The sequence below is a fragment of the Peromyscus maniculatus genome, chromosome 8, assembly GCF_049852395.1.
Source record: "Peromyscus maniculatus bairdii isolate BWxNUB_F1_BW_parent chromosome 8, HU_Pman_BW_mat_3.1, whole genome shotgun sequence".
Taxonomy (NCBI): Eukaryota; Metazoa; Chordata; class Mammalia; order Rodentia; family Cricetidae; genus Peromyscus; species Peromyscus maniculatus.
Window position 1 is genome coordinate 46,846,282 of NC_134859.1, and position 24,373 is coordinate 46,870,654.

The 24,373-nt window shown below is 37.4% G+C and overlaps 1 protein-coding gene across 49 annotated transcripts in view; it reads right to left on the reverse strand.

The window, feature by feature from the left end:
* Positions 1 to 24,373, reverse strand: part of Ncor1 (nuclear receptor corepressor 1) — a 153,893-nt gene that overhangs the window by 82,303 nt on the left and 47,217 nt on the right. For 37 of the 49 annotated variants that reach the window (XM_076542538.1, XM_076542540.1, XM_076542537.1 and 34 more), the window contains exons 6-12: positions 17,317 to 17,430; positions 11,510 to 11,566; positions 10,905 to 10,957; positions 10,543 to 10,569; positions 8,514 to 8,580; positions 5,375 to 5,547; positions 2,036 to 2,126 (exon numbers count right to left, since the gene is read on the reverse strand). In XM_076542538.1, coding sequence (XP_076398653.1) covers positions 2,036 to 2,126; positions 5,375 to 5,547; positions 8,514 to 8,580; positions 10,543 to 10,569; positions 10,905 to 10,957; positions 11,510 to 11,566; positions 17,317 to 17,430 — 582 coding nt within the window. The other 12 variants (XM_076542550.1, XM_076542548.1, XM_076542546.1 and 9 more) reach the window with 2 other exon arrangements.

Consider the following 24,373-nt stretch of genomic DNA (forward strand, 5'->3'; position numbering starts at 1 on the left):
TCAGACAGAGTTCCATTCTAGAGTCCGGGCCAAGATTCTGTAAGTCAGGCTGGCCTCAAATTTCAGCAATTCCTGCCACAGCACCTCAATGCTGAGATGAGGTACAAGTATGAGCTACCATACCCAGCTTATCCTTTACTATTCTGAGGAATTCTTAATGAAATTGATATTTGGAAAATAATGCAATACTTTTATCTAGAAGATACAAAACAATAGTCTCATTTAAAAAGTAGTCTCAATATCATTTTAGTTGTCTTTTTTTTTTTTTTTTAAAGCCTGAGTATTCAGATGAGGTGTCCATGCACATGGAGGCCAGAGAGCATCTTTGGGAGTTTTCCCCATTGCTCACTACCATATTCATTGAAGTACGGTCTCTCAAGTGAACCTCCAGCTTGCCTAAGCAGGTCAGTCTTGCCAGTCATCCTTTTAAGCACCACACTCAACCTGGCATTTACAGAGACTTTGGTCCTCACACTTTAAAGCAAGGGCTTTAGCCTTTGAGCCATCTCCCCAGCCTTTCCTCATCATTTTATATATATAGAAAACAATATTAGCAGGATTTCAGAGACAGAAAAAAAGTAACAAATGTTATGAATATTTAAAGTCATTGATCTTAAATTATTTAACTCACATAGCATTAAGTACTTCTTGCTAATTTTATGTGATCTATTAAAAATTTAAGATTCTTATCATTATAATTTAAGCTGGTTTAATCTATTGCATATGTATGACTTTTTCGAAAATATAACTTAAGATATTTACACATACAATTTTTCATTGAAAAGAAACTTGGTTATAAAGCTATAGTATTTATCTAAATTGAAGTGTCCTTTTTTTCCCTAAAACTATTACTTGTTTATCAAGTCCTTGTTAAATGTCTAGTTCCACAGGGTAAAATCGATTAGTTTGAACACCAGTGTTTGGGATTGACACATTAGCTTGATACCACTTCAACTGATAAGCTTCCTTGGAATGCTCTCAGATGTACCCTAATGGTATTCACAGAAAAACAAGCATAGAAATTTAATGCAGACTTAATCATTATAGAAATTATAGCTACAAATTTCAGAGATTATCGATCATGCATTTTCTAATGATTTTAAAACCAATATAGAATAATGGTTGTGTTTGTTTTTGTTTTGTTTTGGTTTGTTTTGGTTTGGTTTTGATTTTTCGAGACAGGGTTTCTCTGTGTAGCTTTGCGCCTTTCCTGGAACTCACTTGGTAGCCCAGGCTGGCCTCGAACTCACAGAGATCCACCTGCCTCTGCCTCCCAAGTGCTGGGATTAAAGGAATGCGCCACCACCGCCCAGCATGGTTGTGTTTTAAATAAAGCTCCTGAGTATATCACTTGCACTGAGAGCATGCAAGATTATATGCATTATGTACTTAAGATTTCAGAAAACATCTTCCAAAAATAACTTAAATGTATTACAAAATATAAACAAAGTATATAACTTCTAGGGAGGAAGGGAGGGAGGGAGAAAGAAAAATGCTGAGAGCTAACACTTGGCCATTATGTAACAATGCATGGAAATATCTGCCTTACAAAGTGTGGGACATATTTCTGTGGCTGAATATTACAATCATCCCCAAAGGTAACATTCCACTTCAGACTTCTCCTCAGGAAAATGATCAGAAGTGAGAAAGAAGAACAAAACTACTGGCAAAAAAGTGTCTCTGTAACAGCCCTGGCTGTCCTGGAACTCACTCTGTAGACCAGGCTGGCTTCGAACTCAAGAGATCCGCCTGCCTCTGCCGCCCGAGTGCTGGGATTAAAGGCGCATCGCCACCAAGCCCATCAGAACTATTTCCTTAACTCTTCCCAGGACTCTTGATGACAAAACAATCTTTGGAAAAATTTTAATCACAATGCTTAAAGCCCTACAGTGGTTGGCCTCAATCTCTGAAATAATTCAAGCACGATTATCTAATGTGTCCTCATTTACATATTGATAAACCTTTACCCCCTGGGCTACAGAGCTGAAATGCTTAAATAACTAAAGAATTAACTTGAATCAATCAATTTTCTTACCTCCTGCTCAGAAAGACCATCAATAATTTCAGAAATCTCATGCTCACTCCTAGCAATGGTAGCTGAAAGACCAGCTCCCCTCTGACCAACTCTAAATGTGAAAAAGAAATATAAATATATTTAAAGGCTTTTTATGAAAACGTGACAAATTATCATTAATACTGGAGCTATGTAAAACATAACAACTTATCATTAATACTGGAGCTATGTAGACCAGGCTGGCCTCAAACACACAGAGATCTGCCTGCCTCTGTTTCTCAAATGCTGGAATTGAAGGCACAAATCACCACTGCCTGGTTCAAACTGAGACTTTTTTTTTTTTGGTTTTTCAAGACATGGTTTCTCTGGGTAGCTTTGCGCCTTTCTTGGAACTCACTTTGTAGACCAGGCTGGCCTCGAACTCACAGAGATCCATCTGCCTCTGCCTCCCCAGTGCTGGGATTAAAGGCATGCGCCACCACCGCCCGGCTTCAAACTGAGACTTTTAAAATAAAATATATTGTATTTATTCTTTGACAGTTTTACACATAAACAACTTATCTTGATCACATCCACCTCCAGTTCCTTGATCTTCCTTGTTTACATCCTCTAGTGGGTTCTTTTGCTTAGTTTTTTGTGTAATCCAGAGTCAAAATTACTACCATCTGTTGGAATGTTGATTTGATGCTGTGTTGATCATGTACAGGTCTTGTGCATGTAAGCATACCTTCTTAAGCTCATTAATGCAGTATCAAAATGACTATGAGATAGAACACAAAATGGGGCTTTTTTGTGTGTGCATATGTGTGGGTACATGTCTGAAATGGAAAATTCCTACAAATAAAAAATGAAAATGAAAAATGAAAAGTGCCTACAAATGTGTGCAGATGCATATGGAACACCAAAGTGGGATTTTTTAATTAATAGAAAGTCAAAAAACCAACCCGAGAGTCAATGAATATTTTCAGATGGTATGCATGAGTCACTACCAAATTATCAACAATTTAAATGTTAATACTGAGATTGAAGTTATATGTTGGACTGGGGACACAACTCAGTTGGTAAAGTGTTTGCCCTCCGTGCATCAGGACCTCGGGTTGATCATTAGTACCACAAGGGGGAAAAAAAAGTTATATATACAAGTTAAAATAGTAGATTAGTAATGGGGAACTTGTATTAAAAAAGAAATTATTAATTCCATGCTGTGGAACAATCTTTATACACTGTAAACATGTATTGCTCTAATTGTTAACAAAAAGCTAATTGCCAATGGCTAGACAGGGTTTTCGGGCAGAGAGAATGCTGGGAAAAGGGAGTCTAGAGGAGAGGCAGAGAGAAGTAAGATGAACATGCCAAGTTAAAAGAAGGTATCACCACGTGGCAGAGGGTAGATAAGAAATATGGGTTAACTAAAAAAATAATAGTTAGCCAGTAACAAGCTTGAGCTATTGGCCAAGTGAGGATTTACACTTAATAATACATCTCTGGATAGTTATTTGGGAGCAGTTGCTGAGACACAGAGAAACTCCACCTACAACGTCAAGTCCATCTTTTGTCAACATTCTAAAGAATAGGAGTGCAAGCTTGAAAAAATACATTGAACATTTCTGAAATATAAGGAAAAACAATGAAAAAGAAAGTCAAGCTTAAGATATTTGCAAAAAACCTATTTGTACCTTTTGTGGGAATTAGTGATGGTGTTTTATGCCTATTCTCTAAAAGTAAAACAAAACAAAATAAAAAAATCAAGAGTGTGGTGCACGGTGGTGAACATCTTTAATCCCAGCACTTAGGAGGTACAGGCAGATGGATCTCTGGAAGATCGAAGACAGAGGTCAGATTTCCATAGCAAGTTTCTGGCCAGCAGGGCTACATAAAAAAACTCCGTTTAAAAAAAATAAATTAATAAAAATAATGTAAAAAAAATTTCTACTAAACCCCCCAAAATTTGTTTCTTTAAAAAAAATAAATAAATCTTAAGCCAGGCATAGTGTTGCACGCCTTTAATCCTAGCACTGAGGAGACAGAGACAGATGGATCTCTGAGTTTGAGGCCAGCCTGGTCTGCAGAGAGAGTTCCAGGACAGTAAGGGATACACAGAGAAACTCTGTCTTCAAAAACTTTTCAGAAAAAACCTCATTTTTATTTTATACTTGTCTTGCCTACATGTATATCTGTGTACCACATACAAGACAGGTAACAACAGAAGCCAGAAGAGGGCGTCAGATCCCATGTAACTAAACCTAGGTCCTCTGCAAGAACAGCAAGTACTCTTAACCACACAGCTATCTCTTTAGCCCCACAGAACTTTTTGATTAATAATCAATCAATTTCATGCTGTTTCATTATGTTTATAATTACTAAGGAATATTCGGGTTCATTCTTATTAATTTTCATTTTGAAAGAAATTAGTACTTTTAAGAACTAAATATTTGAGTTGGAGACAGATCAGCAGTTAGGAGCACTGGCTGCTCTTCCAGAGGATTCAGGTTTAGTTCCCTGCACCCACATGGTGGCTCCCAGCTGTCTGTGACTCCAGCTCCAGGGACCCGGTAATGGACTCCACAAGCACCAGTCGTGCATGTAGGAGGACATATACATGCACCCAGATAAGACACTCACATGCAAAAAATAAATAATTAAAAGAAACAGAATTAAAGAAAATTTAAAAATATTCACTTAGATTTCACATGAAGATTAAATATAAATATAAAAAATTAATATTCAATTCACTAAGAAATAATCTTCACTGGTTGATAAGGAAGTTTTAAATTCTATGGCAAAAGAGCTGGCAACATAGTTCATAGGTCTGCCACTAGATCTGACCACCTGAGGCCGGTCCCACTTGGAGGAGGCAGAGAACCTACTCCCACCAGCTGTCCTCCGGCCTCCACATCAGTATTACTATGACATGTGAGCTTCCCACATACCATGAATGAATAATAAGTGTAATTTGTTTGTTTGTTTGTTTGTTTTTTGAGATGGGATTCTCTCCATGTAGTTTTGGTGCCTGTCCTGGATCGCGCTCTGTAGACCAGGCTAGCCTCGAAATCACAGAGATCAGACTGGCTCTGCCTGCCCAGTGCTGGGATTAAAGACGTGTGCCACCACCGCCCAGTATAAGTGTAATTTTAAAAATTTAAGTTCAACATTAAAAATTCTTGCCAGGCAGTAGTGGTACATACCTTTAATCCCAGCACTTGGAAGGCAGATACAGACAGATGTGTGAGTTTGAGGCCAGCCTGGTCTATCTACAGAGTGAGTTCCAGGACTACACAGAGAAACCCTGTCTCACAAATCCGAACACTCCTGACGATCTGAAGGGAAACAAATACCATTACTAAACACCAAACTACATACCGTTGAAACCGTTCTTGCTGCTCTCTCTGTTTTCGAATTTCTGGAAACTGCTTCTCATAGTACTCCCTTGTTTTGCTTTCTTTTGCTTTCCTCCGGGGATTGTTTTCTATTCTGTCCACTTTTTTCTCCCATGCTTCCATGAGCTGATCATAACGCTGGCAGATTTTTTGTTCCTATTAAACACCCGTAGTAAATTAATAACAATTAAACTGAACTCTATGATTTGGTAAGCCTTTAAAATACATTCCATTTCTTAAGATGAAGACAGAGGTACATTCGGCTTATATGACTCAGCTAAGAATGACAATTTGTTCTTGGTCTGAGAGGAGAAATGGAGGGTTTCTCCAGGGTGTACTTTCCCTGGAATTTTTACTAACCATTAACACTATACAAATTAACAAACTCATTGACAACCACTGGTAGTGGCTGACCATGTATTTTTATTTTCCTGAAAACATGCCTTCATTGTCAAAAAGAAAGGAAAATTAAAAACATTTACATAGTTCATCGTCTAATCCAGAGGTTCTCAACCATCCTAATGCTATGACCCTTTAATGTTATTCCTCATGTTGTGGTGACCCCCAACCATAAAATTAATCTGATTGCTACTTCATGAACTGTAATGTAAATATCTTTTTTTCCCATGGTCTTAGGCAATCCCTGTGGAAGGGTTGTTCAATACCTTGAGGAGTTGTGATCCACAGATTGAGAACCACTGCTCTAATCAATCTTTTTTTTTAATTTATTTATTTTTCTTTTATGTGCATTGGTGTTTTACCATAGGTGTTGGGTCCCCTGGAACTGGAGTTACAGACAGTCGTTAGCTGCCATATGGGTGCTGGGAACTGAACCGGGGTCCTCTGGAAGAGCAGTGAGTACTCTTAACCGCTGAGCCATCTCTCCAGCCCCCTGCTCTAATCAATCTTAAAGGCAAGTATTTAGCATTGTGTTGGTATCTATCCAAACTGTCAGAGAAAACATGCACACATAACAGTTTCTCTATCATTAGAGGTTCTGGTTTTTCACTTTTTTTTCTTTTTGTTAACTAGTATAAATATTTTTTGCAAGAATGGAAAAGACTAGAATTAGCTATTCACCATCATAAAAAGAAATCTGGTTAAAAAACATGAAATCAAAAATTAGTACTCTTGGTTAATCTTGAATTATGATTCCATTTTCTACGGGTACAAGGCAGAAGAACCCTCCTCCATTATGGACACAGAACTATGTGACTACAAGATTCCATAAAGAGGAAAGTGGAAAGGGCCTTAGGACCACTGCTAAAGTTAGTCACCTAAGTGACTGGACAGGAGAGTGTTTCTTCTCACACCATTCCCTCATCACTTCTTCCAACACCTATGTGCCTCTTGTGCACTTCATCTTTCTCCTCTCTACTCCCATCGCTGGAATTCAACGCTGTCACCACCAGAAGGGAAGCAATCGTCTAGTAAATGTGGCCCACATGATTTCTGTTACTTTCCAAAACAGAGAAGATGGAAGCCAGGACCTGGTCCATGTTACGTAAGTGTTCAGATCTTCCCATGCATTCCCAGTGTTGCAGCCAGATGCAAATTCTTTGGTTGTTGTTTGATACAGGGCTTCCCATATCTCAGGCTGGCCTCAAACCTACTAGGTAATGGAGCACGACTTGAACTTCTCATCTCCCTGCTTCAACCTCTCCAGTGGGAATCACAGGCATGTGATACCCAGTTTATTTGGTGCCAGGGATCCAATCCAAGGGCTTCATTTATATTAAGCAAGAGACTATACCACTGAGTTACATATGCAACCCCAGATGTAAATTCTTAAAATTCAAACCTGAACTTCATACTTCATCAGATTAAACACTTAAAAAAAAAAAGTATCCTCTGAATCTCATACAAAGTCTTGTCGGTGACCTTCAGAACAGTGTATCACTAAATCCCAGCATCGTTATCACCCGTGCCCTGCCCAGCTCACCCACTCTAAACTCAGTCAGTTCTGAGCCTGTCACATTAGCTATTTCACTTCACCGGTTCCCTCTGCCTGTGTAAGTTTACACAGTACTGGCTTTTCTGTTTAGTGGCCATCCCTGATTTGTATCTGCTTCAGGCATCCCATTTTACAACTCTTGTAGTCAGCTTTATGTATGAGATCACATTACGATCACAATACTGAAACTGCCCGCTGACATATCTGCTCCTTAAAAGCCAAATAATATGGCTATCTTGCTTGCTTTTCTGGAATAATATATGGAACATCATCCACAACTGATAAACACTTATTAATGAAATCAGTAAACAGATAAATTACAATTATTCCAAAGCATGAAAAGGTTTTATTCTCCAGTGATTACATCACCAGAGGACTAATTTAGCAACTACCAGAATTACAATAAAATGACTGAACAAAAAAGCTAGTTTCTCATTTAATATTTCTATGTTTTGGGGAATAAAAATATTCAACACCAGTTATTTAAGGTAGCATCTAGAAGATAACACTGGAAATATGAACTACAAAAATTTTACACCAAATAAAAGCTGCTGTCTCTTGAGCTTTACAACTGGTTAACCGTCAGGTCACTCAGTATACGGTAAAGTTCATTTCTAAAACAGGTTCAAAGAACTTCCTTTTATTAAAAATCTGAATTTAAATGTATCTGTAAAATTAGTATGAACATATTACAAAAGGATATTCTATGAAACTTAATTTTTATGATAATAACCATAAAACTTTTAGACAGCAAAGTGTATAACTAAATAAAAAACTATTTCAATTTTTAGACACTGACCAGATAGTTTTTCCTAAGGACAGAGAATAATGTCTCATCGGCATGACCATAACTTACCGAAACTTGTTTGAGTCCTAACAGACTGAAAGCGCATCATCCTACTTAGACTTTTTTTTTTTGACTACTCACCATTTTGCTGAATAAAAATATTGCATAAATGACTAATAAAATTAATTTGATAATGATGTTAAATGTGGTATTACAATGTTACTAGGATTAGACTCATATTTAACTCACACAAACAGTTACTTTCTAAATCAGCATTTGTTCTCATATAATCAAGGATCAATTATTAATGGGAAAGTGAATGCCTAAATGACATGAATGGGAAAGCTGTACAAATTTCAGTTAACAAGGATAGGACCTCACCCTTTGTTTTCTTGCATGATTTCTTCTTTTAAAAAATAAAATGAGTTTTTTCCTCATCACCTGGTTTCTAGAAGAGAAAAATATGGTTGCAGAACATTAAGAAAAAGCACAACTTAAGCCATGATCACTTTCTGCAGACATTGGAGATAGGCAAACCACTTAAGAACTTATGGTACAATCAGAGTTAATCTTTAGCTTTTTCACCCTGCAAAATAAAACGGCATAATTTTTGCAATAAGGTCTAAAATTCCTGCCGTTCTATAACAAGATAATACAGTTAATTTTTAATTCATGCATCTAATTTTTAAACATACTATTTTCAAATTATAATTAAGGAGTAACTAATTCTTAAGAATTCTGATGATACAAGCAACTTTGTATATACTTTGAGAAAGAGAAATAAAAGGGAAAAGAAACCTTTTGCAGGTACTTCCCTCCTAGAAGGAGAATGCACACCAAAACATTTAGAAAGATGTGACTTCTGCTCAAGACAGAAGATCTCTCTCCCACAGATCTGACACAACACTCTATGGAGCAACAAAGGGCAATCTGACAAGACAGGAAAATGTGTCACGTGTCTTAATGTAACAGTGTCACTTTTCAACGTGGAAGCACTGTGACCTTTTAAAACAATGTCATGCAGATTCAAATATATCAATATTTATACCCCACCTACTTACAGAAATAATTCCAAGCTGATTATTCAGACATAAATACAAAGCCAATGAAAGTAGAAATAAATTTCTGGATTACGTGTTGCTCAGGACTAACACTGACACTGGCTCCACTCAAATATTCAAAGACAGTAAGTAGCTCGGTGTATGACAAGGCAGTCAGCAGATGAAAAGAATTATTAAATGTCACATTTGCTATTTCATATAAAGCAAAAGAATAGCTACTGAAAGATTTGAGCAAATGTGTATACTTCAAAAGTAACATAGAGTGGATCATTAATACTTATCAATTTACTCTGACTGCAATTATATGCTACTCAAAAATAAATGTCAATCAGTAAATAAAACTTTAAATGTCTACTAAGAATTTAAGTGAAGTCAGCTAGTCAATAACCCCTCTCAGCACAATCTAACATAGGCAGTGTAGATAACATAAAATCAATCAACAACAGTGCGGCTTTCCAGCTTACATTGAAGGAGAAAAGACAAAACACAAACCAAGCTTTGGGGGGGGGGGGGATCACTAAATATAGTCAACTACATTTTATCTGTTATCCTCCTTTTAAAAACATTTAAACAGCTAAGTAGTTCTAAATCAAAATGTATGAGTTTAGCCTAATCTTCTCCTAAAGGTTCTCAAGACCATGGCAATATCTCACAGAAAAACTCTTAAATAGATGACTTTATTATGAACCATTTACTTCACAGAAGTTAAAATGACTCAAACTGTAATAGTTGTCATGCACACTACCATGCACATATATTTGCCACCAGTTCTGCAAAGTAGTCAATTATTGTACACACTCTCAGAAACTAAAAGAAAAAATATAAATAATAATGTGCTCATTAGTAACTGTAATAGTAAATAATTATAATGTTCTGGATACACTTTTAAATGCATATAAATAGAAATATCACATTTCTGTCACCAATTAATAGTAATTCACCTAAAATGCTCTAAAAGTATGATAATTAACAACAATTTTTAAAAAAACCTATCTAGCTTCTCTTACTTCAATCAGATCAAGAAATTAAGTTTACTTTTCACTTTTCTTATTCCAAGATCTGCATCCATAAAGGCCTGGTAGTAGGATGAGCAAGGCAAAGCAAACTACATTCTGGAACAGCCTCCTCACCGACATGAGGGACTGAGCCTTCCAAGGCACCAGGACATTAAATGGCAGAAGGGTCTACAAATACCGTCATTAGCAAGAGTCATGGAAGGGATTTCCCTAGAATAGGGTTTTGAATAATGATAAAATGATCCGTGGCACTTCTACTTTGCAATGGCAGATGTGGCTTGGTGGGGGACGGTGTCATCACTAGTCTTAAATGAAAAAGCTTCATTATCTTACTTCATCATGCGCCTTGCAGGTACTCCACTGAAAAAAACACAAAACAGGAGGCAAAGAATTCAAGCCTCAAGGTAAGCCATTTCAATGTTAAGTATCCACCTTTTTTTTTTTTTTTTTACTAGCAGATTATAAAACCAGCTAGTTTTATGCAATAATTTATTTTATTTTTTGGCCTCGGAAACTCAAATCTGTTACCCCAACCCCCAAAAAGCCAGAGGAAGATAACATATAGTAAACAACAGCAAATTACACAAATCTAAAACACACCTACACTGTTATAATAATGTCCGCAGATAACAAAAATGATTTTCTTTATAGAATATGTGTTCTTTAATTGAACTCCAAAGATGGTAAGTACTTACGTCTTGATGTTCTCATGGTACACCTTGGTATCTGATGGCTGGTTATAGAGTGGCTATAAAATAAATGACATTTTATGTGTAGAGTGTTGTATATATACTTACATTAACAAACGAAATCATTTTTTTTGTGAGACTATCTTAAGTGGGACTATACCATAGCATCCAGCCTAAACCTGCAGGTGTCAGGTTTCCCTGTAACCCCATCTCCTACTGCTCTCCCACTCCAAAAGGAAGTTTGCAAACCCACTGTATCTTATAACAAATAAGCCTCATCACACTTTCAATCTCAGAGGCAAAGGGAAATTACACACTGTCTTTATCCTAATAGTACATTCAGGAAGCTCTCTTCTATTTCCTTTAGCTACATCTTCCTCCTCCTACCTAAGGGATGAAATGGCTGTTCAGGAAAACATGCTCAGAATACTGCTTATGCAAAGGTAATCAAGTTTACTCACAATTATCTTAAGATTATAACAAACTTTCTGCCTGGCTATGTAATTTTTAGCCAATATTAAATGGATAGCCCATTTTATCCCAAGAAAAATTATAAAAAAAGAAACTTAACAACAATAACAACATTAGAAATGAAAACAGGAATTTCTTACCAGTTCAACTTTTGGGCCAAGACCTTCAAAAATTTTATGAGCTTCTTCTGCTTTTTTCTAAGGAGAAAAACATTATTATATTGATAATTAAAATTATATTACCCCAAAGAAAAATAATTGCCTATTTGAAAACACTTATCTAAGACTAATCTGCAACTAAATTTACCTTTATTTACACTGAAACACTCTCTAATTTCCCCTTATACTGGGGATTGAAGCTAGATTATCATGTAAACTAGACAAGTGTTCTACCACTGAGTTATGGTGTTGGCATTCTCTAATTTTAATTTACATAAGGTTCTCTCACTAAATTTAATCAAATCTTTAGTCAAAACCGAATGTCTGTAGTGAGAGCAACACATAAACAATTAGGAAGTTAATAAAATATTGGGAATACAGAGAGAAGGAATAAAATTTAAATTGGAAGTATACCCAAGTATTTCAAATATTTAATTTACATGTTGCTGTTAATAAATATCTAAAAGCATAGAGTATCAAAAGAAGCATATAATGAGTTTTATTTTCTAGTTCCAAAGAACTAAGTAATAAGTGAATAAAGAATTAGCTAGTTTTCCTCCAATCATTATTTGCAGTAAAATAAAATTTTAATAACATATTTAACATGCCATTTTCAAAAGTAATCAAAACCAAAGTACCCCATAACAGGATCTTGTGGTGATATCTTGAACAAATAAAATTTGCCTAAAGATCAGAGTAAAGAACCAGCCACTAGATTAAACACAGAAGTCAGGCAGTGGTGGCACACGTCTTTAATCGCAGCACTAGGAAGGTTGAGATAGGAAGTGATATGGCTGGGCAGAGAAAGGAATGTAAGGCGGGAGAAGACAGGAACTCTGGCTCTTTCAGGCTGAGGAGTTGGTGAGGTAAGAGGTGGTGGCTGCGGCATGCTCTGCCTCTCTGATCTTTCAGCTTTCACTCTGATATCTGGCTCCGAGTTTGTATTATAAGACCACTTAGGATTTGTACAACGGATCTTCCTTGCTAACAACAAATTAACTGGGCCAGCAAGACAGCTGTGGTTAGTTCAGATGGATGCCATCAAGCCTGACTATCTGACCCCACATGGGCAAAGAGAGGACTGACTCCCACAAGTTATTCTCTGTCCTCTCCATGTGTCTCACATGCACTAACACACACATCTCTCACATTTTCATATAATTATTAGTCTAAGTCTACATATGTAAGTAATTAACTCTTCAAATATATACTGAATGTCTTCTATGTGCCAGGCACTTACTAGACACTAAAAAAAAAGGGGGGGGGGGATGTGGGAGGAAGAAAACCAAATCCAGTATAAAGAATGGTTTGAAAGGCTTATGGGTATTTAAGTGTACTCCACATAGAAGAAAAACAAACCCCCTGGGAGTAAAGGTACTGAAAAATACTTAATACAATACTGAAAGCCTCATCTGGTAGGATCCTACCAAGGAGGGGGTTTTGATAAGGCTCAGATAGGGCCAGAGAAGTGGCTCAGGGGGTAAAAGCATTTGCTGAACAAGCCTGAGACCTTCGTTTGCTCCCAAGAACACATGGAAGGAGAGAACTGATTCCACAGTTACCCTCAGCCCGGCACAAATGCATGTGTAAAGTTTGGGCTACTTGGTAGAAAGTAAGAAATAGGGTTTTGTTTGGAGAATTGTGTACTAGAACACAGGTATGAAAGATGGGTTAGAAAGTGGGGGGAAAAAAGACTGTAAGAATGCGATACAGCAACCATGTGTAAAATTCAACTTAGGCAAATGGCAAAAGGAGAGAAGGGAAGCAGGTGCCGAGGATAATACACAGAAAACAGGGTGTATGCTCTTTAGAAACTCATTAACATACATGGTATGGCTAAGGGAGGGAAACACCCAGCTTCAGAAAAACAGCGGGAGTAAAGGGAGGATGTTGGCACAAGAGGAATACCTAACAACTTTTCCTCTCTTCTGTGCCGTATGCTGCAGCAAACCATCCAGCCACAATATAAACTATTTCCACAATCTTCTCCATTACATACTAACAACCATTCTTTTTTGTATTTTTATTCTGAAATTGGAGCACCTACAAATATTTTGGGAACGTATAACTGAACAGACATAAAGCAACTCAAACTGTTTAAAAAACACAAAAAACATAGTTCAGGAAAATAGTTTGTTTAGAGAGAAAACAAACAAGTCTGAGTTCAAACAGGAACCAAAGCAGCTTTTCTCTCGTGAAGCTAGCTAGGCAGTTTTCTTTTTCTCACCAACTTTGTAAATAAAACAAGACTTCTCATATGTAATAATGGTTCCGATTACTTCAGCCACACAAAGCACAATTCCCAGAGTAAACAGACTGTCACTTCACAAGGAATAAGTAAAAGATGTACTTCTGTCATTATCTTCTTGCCTATGGCATCAAGACAGATTAGGTTACTCACTTTAAAAGGTCACGGGAGCAGTGAAAGTCTTAGAAAACATAGCATGATGAGAAAACAGAACCACAGAGCTGGCAGAGACGCCCAGAACAGCTTTCCTCCACTTCCCTCTCGGAGCCCCACAAGAACAACTACAAAAAATAACTAGTAGCAGGGTTCACTAAGAAAGCATCTGAAAGAAAACATGGCTTGACAATTACTAAGAGTGAGTTAAGAACATTTTTCATGCATGAAAAAAACTTTTCACTGTAAGAAGCCAAGACTCATACTGAGACATCAAGTTTGGCTATTCTTTGCTTTGTGGAATGAACAAGAAACCAAAAGGAAATGATCAAAAGAGAAAAGATTTAAAATGAGTTTTCAAGTCTGATGATGGGCATTAAGAATCATTTATTTCAATATCTAATGAAGACATGTATATAATTAAACACAAATTAAGTTCTCTATCAGATCTTAATATTTCTCAATCTTCATACCCACAACATTCACTAATTTACAATTGTTTTACAACAGTTTATTTTAAAATGTAATCAATAAGTATCACTGAATCCATTTTATTTTAAAATGAACTAATACTAAAATTTTAGACATTAAAAAAATTCCCATTGTCTAGCAATTCCAATCTCTTACTTTATCATAGAGATCACAAACTGGCCATAAAGGTCACTAGCTCACTAAAGTATTTTATAGTTCTGAAGGGTATTTCTTAAAAATCATAAGATATGCCAGGCGTGGTGGCACACGCCTTTAATCCAGCACTTGGAAAGCAGAAGCAGGCAGATTTCTGAGTTCGAGTCCAGCCTGGTCTACAAAGTGGGTTCCAGGACAGCCAGGGCTGTTACTCAAAGAAACCCTGTCTCAAAAAAACAAAAATCTAAAGCTGTAACACAAAACTTCTCATTTCCATCTCCACAAACAAAGGGCATACTTTCCTATTCTGAACTACAGTCTTCCTCTAGGCATGGCATGAGGTGAAACATCACTTTTTCCCCTTACTGTCTTCCAACTTCATTATAGAAGATTATTCTGGCCAGTCAACAAACTGTACCCATTCTAAGCCCAACTAATTAAATATTAACAGCCTGTATTTTTACCAGCATGTGACATTTACCACACAGTATACTTTATATGTGACTCTCAACTATCTACTCTTGTACAGACGTATGAGTTTAAGATTATTTTTATGTATTTCATGATGGAATTAAAATTATTTTTTAGTTTCCCTGCTGTCTTAGTTAGGGTTTCTATTGCTGTGAAGAGACACCACAACAAAGGTAACTCTTATAAAGAAAACATTTAATTGGGGTGGCTCGCCCACCAAGTTCAGAGGTTCAGTCCATTATTGTCACAGTGGGACATGGCGGCGTGCAGGCAAATATAGTGATGGAGAAGTAGCTGAGAGACCTGTATCTTGCAGGCAATAGGAAGTGGTCTGTCTTACTGGAATAGCTGGAGCACAGGACACCTCAAAGCCCACTCCCACAGTGACACACTTCCTCCAACAAGGCCACATCTACTCCAACACCACCACACCTCCTAAGAGTGCCCTTTGGGGACCATTTTCTTTCAACCCATCACACCTGTCTGAGTTTTGTTTTTAGTGTGTGTGGTGCATGTAGAGAGCAAAAGCTGATACCCTGTGTCCTCCTCAATTGCTTATCATACTTTTTTTTGGCAGGGGAGACAAGGTATCTCACCGAACCCAGACCTCACTAATTTGCCTAGGCTGGCGGGCATGCAAGACTCAGGGATCCTCCTGTCTCTAATTCCCCAGTGTTCAGATCACAGGCACGTGCTATCACACCTCTGTTTTCATATGAGTGTTGGGGAACTAAACTCATATCCTCAAGCTTGTGCAGCAAGCACTTTATAGAATGAAGCATCTTCACAGCCCCTACTGTTTTATGTGGATGGCGTTCATAATTATTTACTTTAGAACATATTCATACAAAAGGCTCAGAATAGCAAAATACTATTTTACGACCCTAATTCCACAGAACATCTTATTTTTTGACACTTTTTATAGCCTTACTATCTACATTATATAAGAACATAGCTTTTACCCATCATGTATTCTTGACTCTTACTTAGAATTAGTTCTTCAGGTAAACTCTCTACTTTTCTTACCTTTATAAATATTGCTAGGCTTGCCTGCCCCTCTTTAAATTTGCTATTGTGATGCTAGGGCTAACCCTGGTCCTGTGCGTGCTAGGGAGGTACTCCACCACTGCACACCCCCAGCTAATAGTTGCTTTTCTTACATCCAATATCCTTTCAGACCTGGCTCTCTGTATAAAACATTCTGACTGATAAATCAACTCACTACAAAGCAAATAAACAAACAACAATTCTGATTTTTACTTTTTATGATTACCCTTGGCTATTAAATCTTAATAATATTTAAGCTCTATTATATGTTCTGAAATAAGGTCTTCTAGAAGTCAATTGTTAAGCTTCTCTGATGCAACATTTTCTTTATATTGAAGTGATATAAGCATCCCTTTACTTTAACTGCAAGTTATTGAGCCAAGTAATGATGACAAAGTACATACTGAACTTTTTAAGTTCAGCCATAGCCCAGCTATTAACTCTGAGGCTGATAATGAAATTCTTTCCTCTATTCAAAGGTACATTTGTACTGTAATATGACCAATCAGACTTTGGTATTAAATATACTTTAAGTAAAAATTAACAAGCATGCAGGTCATGGTGGCACAAACCTTCCATCCTAGCATAACATGCACAGACAGGCAGATATCTGTGAGTTTGAAGCCAGCCTGGTCTATACACTGAATTCCAGGCTAGCAAGGGTTACATAGGGATTTCTTATTTTTTTAAAAAAAGAAAAATTTGCAAGCAAGCATGATGATACATAACACTCAGAAGGCAAAGGCAGAAGGGTTGCTTCAACCTATGAGGTTAGCCCCGTCTACATAGCCAAATATGGAGTTCCATGCGATCCAGGACTACACAGTAACTCCCTATCTTAAAAAAAAAGTAAAAATCTACAAAATAGCTGTTTCATATACTTGTCAGTATGTGTATGATAGCAGAATCAGCTGATAAAATTCTAATCAGTGGGACGGGTAGTGGTGGCACACGCCTTTAATCCCAGCACTCAGAGGTAGATCCAGGAGGATCTCTGAGTTCGAGGCCAGCCTGGTCTACAGAGCAACATCCAGGACAGGCACCAAAACTACACAGAGAAACCCTGTCTCGAAACCACTGCTCCACCCCCAAAAATTCTAATCAGTGAATTAATAGTTATACAATATATAATGTAAAGCAGAACTTTTATTTTAATATAATCACAATAGAATATATTCAGAACTGGAAAATCCAGAGTCAGATAGATTTAAAGCCTATGTTGTCAGAAAGACTATAAACTTACCCGATTCTCATCATAAATAATTTGGACAATACTACGGTGTTTCTGCTCCACAGGAGGAGGGGACACAGGCTTCTCCGGCTCAGGAGGCTTAGCTGCTTCTTCTTCTAGCTGTTGCTAAAAGATCCAGAAAGAACTGTCAGACATTTGCTGCAGATCACCAATCAGCAGCCCGAGATAGCACATGCTACCGAGCACTTCTTGTTGATTCTATAGGGTAACCATTTACTCTACAAAGCTCTCAAGGATCCAAGAGCTCAAGGCAAAATAACCAGATGTATTTTAATAACTAAATATCATAAATCATAGTAAGATAGACAGACAGATGTAAAACCAATGGAGAAAACCTTGACTATTTCAATTCTTATAAAGGAAACATTAAAGAGAAACTAAGTTTAAGGAAAGCACCTTATTATAACTATCACAATAGTCTTTGATAACATTGGGAAAAGTTACATGTTAGAGATACGTGGTATTTGTGACAGTTTGTGGTGAACAGTATGGTAGGAAAGGGTAAAAGGTCTAATTCCCAGCTAAGAATAGTACCACGTCCAAACCCACACTTTATATTGATTTAACAGTGCTCTTGTTGAGAGGCACTGAACAGCTGGCATATGAATTACAAAGCAAAAGGCTCTGTCAATTGTTAGTCAGTCTGTCTAGGTTTGAGCCTGAAGGCATAATTATAGTACTTTTTCCTACAATTTAAGCAAATATCTAGGCCACTCATACAAGAAGGGATAGCAACACTATTTAACATGTAGTTTTTTGGCAAGGATTAAATGACCTATACTACATATACTCCAACTCTAAATGCTCAGTAAATGTTACCTATTACTATAAACAGGAATTTGCTTTTATTGCCTTTTTTCAGTACCTAAAACCTAGTAAATGCTCAACAAATATCCAAATTGATTACTAGGTAAAGATAAAGTCTAGCATAAGGGAAGAGGAAAAAAAATGACCTGTACTACCAAGGAAGACCAACAGTGAGGTACTGTAAGTTGTTAGGCCACACCCACCTGAAAAGAGAAATGTTCCCAACAAGGACTGGGGATGTAAATGACAAGATGGGAAGTGGGGGGAGAAACACAAAAAAGAGAAATGTGCCTAGCATGCAAAGGGGCCCAGAGTTTACTGATCACTGGACCAATGGAAAAGTAGCTAGGCTTAATAGCACATACTTTTAATACCAATGCTGAGAAGGCAGACACAGGTAGGGGCTCTTACGGCCGGCCAGCCAGCCTGCGCTAATGGAGTGCTCCAGGCCAATGAGAGACACTGTCTCCAAAACTAAGGTTGACGCTGCCCTCTGGCCCCTACCTGAACACACAGCCTCATGCACACAGCCCATCTTGTACAACTGAGGCTGTCCTCTGGCCACTGTGTTCACACTGAATATCATGTACATCTGAGGCTGTCCTCTGGCCACTGTGTGCACAGTCAATATCATGTACACCTGAGGCTGTCCTCTGGCCACTATGTGCATAGTGAGTCCATCTTGTACACACCTGAGGCTGTCCTCTGGCCACTGTGCACACTGAATCCATCATGTACACCTGAGGCTGTCCTCTGGCCACTGTGTGCACACTGAATACAGCATGTACACCTGAGGCTGTCCTCTGGCCACTGTGTGCACAGTGAGTCCATCATGTACACCTGAGGCTGTCCTCGGGCTTCCACATGCCACACAACACTATCATGTAGTCATTCACAAACACTCACATGCAAAGATAAATATAAACTAATAACAGACTGAAGAATCTGCTTAAAGAAGTGATACTCTCAGCATTACCACGCATGAGGCCCAGCATCATGAAAGGAAAGAGAAGGTGTATTGAAAATAAGGAAGAAAGAATTAAATGACTTGGAATAAAACCCAAAAAAGGGAAATAAATAAATTTATTGTAGAGAATTCACTTATACCCTCCAAAAAGATGGGAAAACTTACTTCTAGATGAAATATAATTGAATTTAAAAAACAAAAAAAAATGAATCACCACTAGGAAAAAACCTTCACAAGTACACACACACACACACACACACACACACACACACACACACACACCTCTCCACTAGATCAAGCTGATTTAACCAATGTTTAAGTTCTGCCAAACACTCAAGAACAAAATATTTATATAACTGCAATATTTAACCATCTCAGAGTTTAGAAATGGTACATGTTAAAATCTTACCACACCAGGCAAGGACAGATAGGAAAGAAACAGCAGAGGCTAGCAAGATTGAGTAGTAGATAGAGGCCCTTGCCTGATGACCTGAGCGCTGTGCATGGAACCCATGTAAAGAAGGAAATAGTGAACTAACTTAACAAAGCTGTCCTGTGACCTCTATGCCACTGGGCATGTGCATGCACACATTTCTGAAAAGACATGTACACACATTTTGGTTTTGTTTTTGTTTGGTTGGTTTTTGTTTTTTGAGACAAGAGTTTCTCTGTGTAGCCTTGGCTGTCCTGGAACTCGCTTGTAGACCAGGCTGACCTCAAACTCATAAAGATCTGACTGCTTCTGCCTCCCGAGTGCTGAGGCTAAAGGTGTGTGCCATCACCACTGGCACAAGTAACACCTTTTAAAGAAAGGAACAGTATAAACTAGCTGGTTGCAATAGCTCACCACTCTAATTCCGTCACTCAAGAGATTCAAAAGTAGGAGGATTACACTGAGTTCCAAGTCAGTCTAATACATCAGAGTTCAAAGCCAATCTGGGTTACATACATGACCCTGTCTCAAAAATAACAATCAAAACTATTATAACCTAATCCCTTTCATGAATTTAAATTCCCAAATAAATACTGTTAAATTAAACTAGCAATTTATAAACAAACAAATAAAAAAGGCACCAGGCATTGGTAGTGAACGCCTTTAATCCCAGCACTCGGGAGGCAAAGCAGGCAGATCTCTGTGAGTTCAAAGCCAGCCTGGTCTACAGAGTAAATTCCCAGAATACCTAGTAAGACCCTGTCTTGGGTTAAAAAAAAAAAAAAAAAAAAAAAGATAATGTGGACAAATAAAGCTAAACCTAGAGATGCGCAGGTGATCTGAAACCAGCACTAAAACGGGCTTACTAAGAGATTAAAAGGAGAAAATTATACGACTAGCAAACAAATGTAAAATAAGCACTTTTTTGTGACTAAAACTCAACATTCTTTTATTACTAAAATATTTGCAGACAGGCATAATAGCTCACACCTAAAATCCCAATATTCAGGAGGCTGAAACAAGAATAAGAAGTCAGCCAGGGCTACCAGGGCCAGCCAAGGCTACCAAGGAAGATTCTGTCTAAATGAAAAGAGAAAGGAATATCTTTACATGTCAGAAAAATACAGGATTTCTCAACATGATAAATTTCTATAAAAACTTAGAATAAACTCAATAATAAAATAAGACATTATTTTAAAACATAAGGCAACAGAAAAACAGCAATAAAAACTGGAAAGAAACAAAACTGCCACTTTTAAAAAACAGCTGACATGAGCATTAATTATACAGAAAACACAGGCAAATCTACAACTAAATCATAAGTGTTAAAACTGTAATTTTTAAAGTACTAACAATGGGATGGGGAGAGAACTCAGTGGGTAAAGGACCTGAGCTTCATGTGCTGTATCTACATAGAAGCTGGGCTAAGCAGCACACCTCTGTACTCCAGTGCTGGAGAGCAGACCAGGAAGATCCCTACGGCTCACCGGAGAACAAGCCTCGCCAACTGGTGAGCTCCAGGTTGAGTGCTAGACCTTGTCTCAAAAGAGTAAGGTGGAAAGAGATAACACCCAACATGAACTTCTGGCTGTCACATATTATGTACACAGAAGTGCAACAACACACACACAAACGTGTACATGTGTACAACATACACACACAAAACTGAGGCCAGCCAAATGGCTCAGCAGGTGAAGGTACTTGTTACCAGGCTTAGTACTGGATTCAAGCCCCAGGTCCTACATAGTGGAAGAAGAGGACCAACCCCCAAAAGCTATTCTCTGACCTCCACACACACATTATAGCACACATGTTAACAACATACACAATAAATGAATGGAATTTCAGAAAGTAATTAGGATATATTAACAGCATGCATGCTGTTATATAAAATTGACAGGATGGGAGGAGCTTAGTCCTGCCTCAACTTGTTAGGTCATGCATTGCTGACTTGCATGGGAGGCTTTACCCTTTCTGAGGAGTGGATGGGGTGGGGATTGGAAAGGAGATGAGTGATTAAGAGCACTAGCTGTTCTTCCAGAGGTCCTGAGTTCAATTCCTAGCAACCACATGGTGGCTCACAACCACCTCTAATGGGATCTGATGCCCTCTTCTGGCATAAAGGCATACATGTAGATAGAGCACAAATACATAAAATAAGTAAATCTTATTTAAAATAAATAAATAAATAATAAAAATAAGTACATCTTAAAAAATATGGTTTAAGTAATAGTGGAAAGAAACCTCTGGCCTTCACATGTGCATACATGAGCAAGCACACACATACATACACACACAAATTCCTAAAACTCAACAATAAAAAGACAAAAGATGTGAATAGACATAGATCTAGGAAAGTATAAATATCCATATTAAGCACATGTAAAGACACTCAACATTATCATTAAGAAAAATATTATTAAGGAGATACAAAGTAAAATCACAGCAAGACATTAGTTCACATCTACTAAGACGGATATTTCAAAAGGAAAACAAAAGTCGGGTGTAGTGGTGCATCCCTTAACCGTAATAGAATAACCCTCAATAAGCTGAGGGAGGAGAGTCAAGATCTCAACACCAGGCTGTGCTGCATAGAGAGAAGCCTTCCACCACCTATGTTACATAGGGAGAGGGTAGGAAGAGGGGAGAACACTCATGCTGGCAAAGAAAGAAAACAAGAAAAACCTCCTAAGTACCAGCAGTTTCACAGTTCCTAAATGTTTAGGCATGGTTTTACCATATGACCCAACAATTCTACTCCTAGGTATATATCCAAAAAGACTAAAAACAAACAAACGAAAAGATCCACATAAAAACTGGTACATGAATGTGACCGCATAATAAAAAAGAAAAGCAGCCATGGAAGAAAACTGGTTAATTCCAGTTTGTGTTTTTTACTTACATTGTTTTTTAATAAACCTTTAAAAAAGATAGAGACAACCCAAATGTCTATCAATTAATGAATAGATGAATAAAATATTGTATGGTTCTACAATGGAATCAATTTAGTCAGTAACAATTTTAAAATGTTGATACTCCAGGCAGCAGTATCACATGCACTTGGGAGGCAGAGCCAGGGCGATCTCTATGAGTTCAAGGCCAGCCTGGTCTACAGAGCAAGCTCCAGGACAGAAAAAAACTACACAGAGAAACGCGGTCTCGAAAAATCAAAACAAACAAGCAAAAAAAAAATGTTGATGCAAATACATCATAGGCAATTCTTGAAAATATGTCATAGGCTTTTATTTAACTAAACAGGTAATTCATACAGACAGAAATAGACAAGTAGATTCCAGGAGATAAGTAGTATTAGAAACAGACACTGAGTACTAATGAATAAAAAAAAATCTAGAAGTCACAAAAATGTTCTAGATTCAATAGTGGTGATAACCTGCAAAAATTTATGAATATTACAAGTACTTAATTCCACACCTTGAAAGAATATATACTGTGGTGTGAATTACATCTCAGTTTTAAAAGGTGTTTTTTTACTGATTCAGTTTTGATAGAATAAATCTATAGTCCCAGCTACTCAGGAAATGAAGCAGAGGGATCATTAAAATCTATTAAGTTTAGTGTCAACCTAGGCAAAATGTATTGTCAACCTAGGCAACATAATCAATGAGAACTTATCTTAAAAACAAAAAGGCCGCCAGCCACTAAAATTTAGCAAGTTTGAGGCTAGTCTGAGCTATATAAAACACTGTCTCAAAAACACTCAACAAAAATTTAATTCAAGCCAAGTGTGATAATTCATTGCTTGTATTTCAGAACTTCCAAGGTAGAGGAAGAAAATCTCAAGTTTGAGACCATAGTGGGACATACAGTAAAACTTTGCCTCAAAATTTTTAAGTTAATTCAAATAAAACTTTGGTGACACTAGAAATATTCTCAAATCTAAGTATGTTGTCGTACCAAGAAAAGTGTCAGAATGTGTATTTATTTCAGCAATAAAAGAAGTTTGTGTATGTGAGCCAAGAAAGCTCAACAGGGAAAGAAAGGCACTTGCCATGCAAGCCTGGCAGCCTGAGTTTGATCCCTGGAACCCACCTAAAGGTGGCAGGAGGGAACCAACTCCACAAAATTGTCCTTTAACCTACACACAAAAAATACAACTAGCAAATGTGTGTATATATATCAATGCCTTAACATTCACATGTCAGGTTGAATACAACTACTGAATCTTGATAGTGAGTATATAGATATTCAGTGAGTGGATTTTTTTTTTGGTTTTTCAAGACAGGGTTTCTCTGTGTAGCTTTGCGCCTTTCCTGGGACTCACTTGGTAGCCCAGGCTGGCCTCGAACTCACAGAGATCTGCCTGGCTCTGCCTCCCGAGTGCTGGGATTAAAGGCGTGCGTCACCACCGCCCAGCCTAGTGAGTGGATTTTTAATTTCTTTATTTGTCAACTTTTTCCTAATAATAAACAAATGGGATAGCTGACCAAAAAGAAAAAAAAAAAGGTCCAACTCCCTCCTCAAAGAAAACTTTTTAAAAAAAAATGAAATGATATGCTAGGAAATTTTACCAATTAAAAAAAAGAGAGAATATCTGCACATAATGAATACAGAAGGCATAACATGAAAATAAGCTCAGCCTCATTCCTAATCAAGACAATGCAAATTAATTAAAACTATTTCACATCCATTTTATTGAAAAATAAAACTATCCTGCAAAGACAAGGAGATGCACAAACTGGTAGGCATATATGCTGCCACTGGGGATATAAAATAAATTACATTTTAGTAACCTTAATAATTAACACACAAAGACACCATACAGCATAGTATAGCAGGAGAAATAAAGGAATGAAACAAAAGAAACTAAGAGTGCTGAAGAG